General features: G+C 64.3%; 1 protein-coding gene across 1 annotated transcript in view; it reads left to right on the top strand.

Annotated features, from left to right (window-relative positions):
• SCRIB (scribble planar cell polarity protein) overlaps positions 1-6,863 on the top strand; it is a 50,302-nt gene that overhangs the window by 24,879 nt on the left and 18,560 nt on the right. The window contains 12 exon segments of the mRNA XM_083621796.1: positions 947-1,036; positions 1,222-1,299; positions 1,800-2,057; positions 2,059-2,118; positions 2,352-2,432; positions 3,139-3,423; positions 3,656-3,766; positions 4,556-4,732; positions 5,077-5,193; positions 5,506-5,694; positions 5,899-6,018; positions 6,176-6,232. Of these exon segments, the coding sequence (XP_083477922.1) occupies positions 947-1,036; positions 1,222-1,299; positions 1,800-2,057; positions 2,059-2,118; positions 2,352-2,432; positions 3,139-3,423; positions 3,656-3,766; positions 4,556-4,732; positions 5,077-5,193; positions 5,506-5,694; positions 5,899-6,018; positions 6,176-6,232 (1,623 nt within the window).

Here is a 6,863-nt window from a genome sequence, read left to right on the forward strand (position 1 = left end):
CTAGAGGAGGCAGAGCTGCCACTGGGCCCCATCTCCCCTGAGCACTTTGGGCTGCTAAAGTCACCCCAGCTTGGCTCTGGCAGGTTTGGCAAATGCCTGGCTGCTGCTGCTGCTCTGTCCCCTGAGGCCGCCTCTCGGCCCCCATGCCCCTCTGCTTGAGTGGGGGGGGGGCCTCAGACGCCTCCAGGGCCTTTTTCTCCCCTGGGCACCCCCTGCCATAGGGGCACACGCACATGCCCTGCTTGGCTCCCTTCGTGAGCTTTTGGCCTGCTGGACCTCTGCTCACGCCTCTTGCCTGCTGGGGTGGGGAGTCCGAGGGGTGGGTGGAAAGTGTTCAAGGGCCGCCTGGTTTGTACTAAGGGGGAGCTCACGTTGCTTGCTGTGCCCAGAATGTGGCCTTGCTGTGGCCAGAGGCTTCCCCCAACCCTCTTTGCACAAGGCTTTGCCACGCCAGCCGGAGGGCTTTGCCATTACTCCCCTGGCTCTCCTGGGGCCTGAGCACTTGCTCTGTGGCCTTTCCTAGGCAAAAGGAAGCCCCCCCCGTAGCAGTGCTGGTGGGGTGGAGAAAAGCAAGAGCGTCTCAGGCCTGTCCTGGGTGATGGGCCCCCTGAGGGTCTCCGTTGGCCTTGTGCTGCAAGACAGACACAGATTTCTCCTGTTCAGGCAAGGGGGGGGGTGAGTGGCTGGCAGTGGGAGATATTTCAGGGGACCTGGGATCTGGTGAGACGTATGGGAGCCCCCTCCCACATAGGTGGCCCTGGTGGTGAATTGGCCACTTGGTCCAGGGATGGATTGCAGGTCTTGTGGGCACCCAAAGGAGATGCTGGGGGGGGGCTGCTTCCTCACCCCTCATTATGGGCTCAGACCCTGGTCCATGGTGCCCCCCCCTCGTTCTGTATGTCTTTGCTGCTGTGTCTCCCCTAACATTGCCCCCTTTTGCTTCCAGCTGACCCTGAGCATTGTGCGGCAGACGGGGGGGCTGGGCATCAGCATTGCGGGGGGCAAAGGCTCCACCCCCTACAAGGGAGACGATGAGGTACGGGCAGCTGCAACAGGGAGGCTTTCCACTTGGGGTTTGGGGGTCCCCTTGACCTGGGGCAGCTGTGGGGCAGGGAAAGGAGTGGCCGTTTTGGCTGGAGTGGCTGACTTGGGGAGCTGAGTCAGGCTGCTGAGCTGCCACTGCCCAGGAAGCCCCCCCCGACTGCTCCCCTCTCTTTGCAGGGCATCTTCATCTCCCGCGTCTCTGAGGAGGGTCCGGCTGCCCAGGCAGGGGTGCGGGTGGGGGACAAGCTCCTGGAGGTGAGTCGTTGGGCCCCCTTAGGTGGGTTGGGGAGGAGACATAAACCCAGGGCCAGCTGCTCCCCCCCTGCCATCCCCTTTTTGGCAGGCCCTGTCCTGGGCGTAGAAGGCCTTGCTGAGCCCCTTCCAGGCCAAGCTGCCCCCCAGGTCCCATGGCGTCTCCCTTGCCCTCCAGCACGCTTGGCCTCCTGCCCGTGGCTGGTCTCTGCCTGCCTGGGGCCTGAGTCACCAGTCAGAATAAGTACATGCTGGAATTGCCAGCAGCAGCCCAGGCTCCCTCGCAGCTCTAGGTGGGCATTTGCTTCTGCGTTGCCCTGCAGAGGGGGAGGAGAAGATGGCCCTTGCCAGACTGCCATGGGAGGGGGCTGCCTGCCTGCCTGCCTACCAAAGCAGTGCCAGGCTCCCCTTGGGGCTCTCTGGAGGGGGCCGGGGGGCCCTCTGCAGCCGGTCTCTGGCCGGGCGCTTGCCTGAGCCAGCCCCCTCTTTTGCGCCCCCGGCAGGTGAACGGGGTGCCTCTGCAGTGCGCGGAGCACCATGTGGCGGTGGAGGCTCTGCGTGGCTCGGGCACCACGGTCTCCATGACGGTTCTGCGGGAGCGGATGGTGGAGCCGGAGAACGCCGTCACGGTGACCCCCCTGCGGCCGGAGGACGACTACAGCCCCCGGGAGCGGCGGGGGGTGGGCCTGCGCTTCCCAGAGAAGCCTGAGGGAGCCCCCCTGACGGAGCGCCTCTCCACCTGCCTCGTGCGCAACGAGCGGGGGACTGGGCTTCAGCATCGCTGGCGGCAAGGGCTCCACACCCTACCGGCCAGGGGACACGGTGAGGAGGGGAGGGAGGGAGGGAGGGAGGGGGACCGCCTCTCTCTGGCCGGCAGCCGCCTGGCAGGGGCTTTGGCGACACCCGATCCCGGCCTCTGCGCTTATTCCTGGCTCCTCGCTGACGGGGGCACTTCATGCTCCCGGGACGGAGGGACAGAGGGGCCCTTGCCTTGCCTGGTGAGAGAAGAGCAGGGGGCTCTGCAGGGAGGGGCCCTGACTTTCCTTTCCCCCCAGGGGATCTTCATCTCACGGATTGCAGAGGGGGGTGCAGCCCATCGGGACGGGACCCTCTGTGTGGGCGACAGGGTCATCTTGGTGAGTGGACTCTCTTGGGGGGCTTCCTGAGGACCAGGCAAGGTTCCTCCAGGGGGCTCTGGGGTCCCCCCTGCCCCCTGCTTGCCCCTTCAGGGTGGGGCTGAGTCTAGCCAGGGGGGAAGTGGGCTGTGTTTTGTAGGGGGTGATGTTGGAATCACCTTTCTGGAACTCCGGGTGGGTGGGCACGGTAGGTGGGGGGGCCAGCCATTTTGTTCTGAAGCTCTTTCCCTCCCTCCCCTCCCTCTCCTGCTGCTCCTCTTCCTCTTCCTCCTTGTGGCCTGTTTCTCTGCCCCCTCCCGAGGCGCAGCCGATCTCTGCTCAGCAGCCACGATGAGAGAGGATGGGGGGGTAAGCCCCGAGACGGCCTCGTCAGTGCTGGCTTCCGTCTGCCTGTCTGTCTGCCTCCCTCTCTCTCCTCTGCCCTCTGCTGGGTGATGTACGCTTTGCCCCACACCTCTTCTCCCCCCCCCTTTCTTTGGGGACGAGGGCAGGAAAAGAGCTTGTGCTCCTTGGCCCCCTGTCCTAAGCTGCTGTTTGCCTTGATCTGCGGGGGGGGGGGGGGGGAGAGAACACGCCTTGCCCTCCCAGCCCCCTTCCGCCTGCCGAGGCCGGGGTCCCTTGCCTCTGGTCCCAGGCCTGGGATTGGGGGCCCTGTGTGCGTGCCCTCCCTGCCTCCCCCTTTGACGCTGGTTTGGGGCCGTTCTAGATCAATGGGGTAGACATGACGGAAGCCAGGCATGATCAGGCCGTAGCGCTGCTTACCGCTGCCTCCCCCACCATTGCGCTGCTGGTAGAGAGAGAGGCTGTGCCCGCTGCCCCCATCGCCGCCACCCAGCCCAGTGAGGAAGACCTGCCCTTGGGGCAGCGGGCACAGCGGGCACACTCTCCGCCACCACCGACCCCCACCCGCGGGGAGAGCCCACCTGAGGAGACGCCCCTGCCCCACAGGAGCCACCCCGCCCAGAGCCTGGAGAGCCAGTACCCCACGGAGGTAGGTGAAGGGCATGGGGGGCACTGTCTGTCTGTCTGTCCCCGTGGGAAGCTGCTGGCATGGGGAGCCCCTCCTGTCTGGCCCCCGCCCACCCTGGTTTTTGCCAGCTCCCCTTTGGATGTGGGTCCCTCCAGCCTCTTTCTCCCCCTGGCCTGGAGTCGGGTCCCGGCATCTGCTCCTCCATGAGGCCCTCTCTTGACCCTGGCTTGGCTTTCTTGCTTTCTGCCCGCAGGAGGTGATCCTGGTCAAAGCGGGGGGGCCGCTGGGGCTCAGCATTGTGGGCGGCAGCGACCACTCCAGCCACCCCTTTGGGATCCATGAGCCGGGGGTCTTCATTTCCAAGGTAGAGGCTTGCAGGGCTGTGTGTGGAGCCCCCCCCCCCCCCTGAGAACACCGTGGTTCGGAAGCCTAGGAGTCACTACACAACCCGTTGACTCTGCGAATCTTGCCATTCCGTGTGCTCCAGAGCCCCCCTGGAGGCCCAAAGAGCAAGGAAGCCCCCCCCCCAATTCTCCACTTTCTCTGCTCAGAGCCCCGTTTTCATTAAATTATTTTTAGTAGCAAATTTTAACAAGGAAGAACAGGGAAAGAACCAGCCCCCCCCGTTAGGGGTTCCAACACCCCTCCGTGCAGCCATCTCAAATGAAACACAAAAGTGGATTGCAGGCCCCCCAGGGGCACAGAGAGAGCCTCCCCTGAGATGGGCGTTGATAGGGAATGCATTCAGAAGTGGCCAAGAGACAGCCAGGCCCTCAGACTGTTGTATAATAGTTTTTCCTGGGGGGTGGGCAGGCTGTTAGCACCAGAAGAGCTTGCAAAGTCCACGTTTGTTGGCCTTTCCATTAATCCCCATAACCGGAATGTGATTTAAAAGCACATGGACCTCTGCAACCATTGAGGATTTGGCCTGTGAAAAGTGGATAGGGACAGCAGCCACGTCAGACCAAAAGGAAGAGAGATATATGTGTATCAGCAGACAGAAGTGCCTCTGGGAGGCGGGGGGACAGACATCTTCAGCCTCTCGGCCAGGCCAAGTGCCCATCTGGCTGCAGGTGTTGGGGACACTGCCAGCTTGCCCCCCCCCCGGCCGCAGGCAGGGCTCTTTCCCACCTCTTCTGCGCTGCCTTGGCAGGTGATTCCTCGTGGCCTGGCCTCTCGCAGTGGGCTGCGCGTGGGAGACCGGATCCTGGAGGTGAACGGCATTGGCCTCCGACATGCCACGCACCAGGAGGCCGTGACTGCGCTGCTCTCCAACACGCAGGAGCTGAGGATGGTCGTCCGGAGAGACCCCCCGCCCCCGGGCATGCAGGTAGGGGGCGCAGCTCTGCTGTTGTGCCCCTGGAGAGGCACCTTCTTCAGCATTGGGCATCTTCAGCCCCGCTGGGATGTGGCTGGGCTGACCCACCACAGCTCCCTCCCCTCTGGCCTGCAGCCTCTGTGGCTTCCCCAGGATGGGGTCTCCTGCCCCCACCCTGAAGGCCTCCGCTGCCCACCCCCTGCTTTCCCAAAGAGCCTTCCCCAGTGCCCGTCTGCTGGAGCTGAGGTGGAGGCAGCCAGGCCTGGGAAGAAGGAGGCCCCTCTGTCCTGGAAGGGGGGGCTAGGGGGGCTGCTGCCCAGCCCCCCCTTCCAACTTGCTTTTGCTCACTCTGTCAGGAGATCTGCATTGAAAAGAGGCCAGGGGAGAAACTGGGCATCAGCATCCGAGGAGGTGCCAAGGGCCACGCGGGGAATCCCTTTGACCCCACGGACGAGGGCATCTTCATCTCTAAGGTACGGGGTGAAGTTTGCTGTGCTTGACTAGTGCCAAGTGGGGGAGGGAGGTCCCACAGCCGTGTCTCCACACCACGTCCCTCCCACCCAGGGTTGCTCTGAGGACTTTCGTTGGGGGGGCTGTGGAAAGCAGAGTTTCTGGAGCCTTGAGCAGAAGGTGCTGGACCCCCTGCCTGCCCCCTCCCCAAACCATGAGGCCCTTTCTGCCTCCAGGGCCCCTCCAGCTCTGGCTGCTCCCAGGGCCTTGAGGGTGGGGGTTGCCTCCCTCCCTCCCCCCCCGGCTCCTTCCTCACCCTCCTCTGCTTCGTGCAGGTCAGCTCCACAGGGGCTGCAGCCCGTGACGGGCGGCTGAGGGTGGGCATGCGCATCCTGGAGGTGAACCACCAGAGCCTGCTGGGCATGACGCACACGGAAGCGGTCCAGATCCTGCGCGCTGTGGGAGACACCCTTCTGGTGCTGGTCTGCGACGGGTTTGACCCCAAGGCTGTGGCGGCCATTGAGGTGGGTGCTAGGCGGGGGGCCCTGGCCAGGGACTGGAGGTTTGCCTTCAGTGCCTTTTCCTGCTGAAGCCCTGTGGCGAGGGCAGCTTCTTAAAGAGGAGGTGCACCATGGGTCTGGTGTGTCCCCCCAGACACCCCCTCTGCCTGCCTCTGTGCTGGGCAGGGACCAGAGCCCCCCCCCTCACCTCTCTCGTCTGCCCCCCAGATATCTCCAGGGATCATTGCCAACCCCTTTGCGGCCGGCATCGGGCGCAAGAACAGCCTGGAGAGCATTTCCTCCATTGACCGGGACCTCAGTCCGGAGGAGCTGGACGTCCTTCAGAAGGTGAGGCCTGTGGTTCCCAGGGGAGGGCAGGCTTAGGTGCCCCTTCTCTCTGGCAAGGCTGCCAATCCCAGCCCCGCCCCCCAGATCTGGAGAAAAGCCCTTGAGGAGTCTGGCTGGCGTGTGCCCTCAGCTCTGACCGCCTCCTTTGTGTCCCCAGGAGTTGGAGATGGTGAGGGAGACAACCCAGTGGGAGAGGGAAGAGACGGAGAAAGTGGTGAGACGTGATGGCCCTGCTCTACCCTTCCAGGGTGAGGGAAGGGGGCTGCCTGGATCGGGGCCTCCAGTCCCCCTGGCAGCCCCCTTCCCTCCCCCCTCCTGCTCCTGCTGGGGCTGCTTTGGGGCTGCTTTGGGGCCTGGGCTCTTCCCCCCAACTGCTGACTCCGCTGAGGCCTCCTCTGCCCCTAGGAGCTGTGCTTTGCTTTGGGCTGGGGAGAGGGGAGAGGTCTGGCAGGGAGTGGCCATTTGTCCCGGCAACCTTCCCTCTGCTTCCTGCTCATCCTGCTCTTGTCTCCCTCTCCCGCCTTGCGAGTGCATCCGCCGGCCTGGGCAGCTTCCTGCCTGCCTTTGCCCGTAGGAGGCTGCTGGTTCTAGCCCAGCCCATGCCCCTGCCTGCAGAGCCAGGTGACTTGGGCCTCCCAGAACGCCTGTGCCGCCTTCCTTGGCTCCGTGGGGGGGAGACGCAGCCGTTGCTGAGATACTGTGCTCAGCAGAGTGTTGTCGCCCCCTTTTGTGTGCCTGGCCCCCCAGCAGGGCCACAAGTCTTCCTCAGCCCTTTGCCAAGAGGTTCTGGAATTCGATCTCAGGGCTTGCGCTGCTCCATCTCTGAGCAATGGGCCCTTTTTGTC

This window comes from Podarcis filfolensis (assembly GCF_964270895.1).
Source record: "Podarcis filfolensis genome assembly, chromosome: 7".
Lineage (NCBI taxonomy): Eukaryota > Metazoa > Chordata > Lepidosauria > Squamata > Lacertidae > Podarcis > Podarcis filfolensis.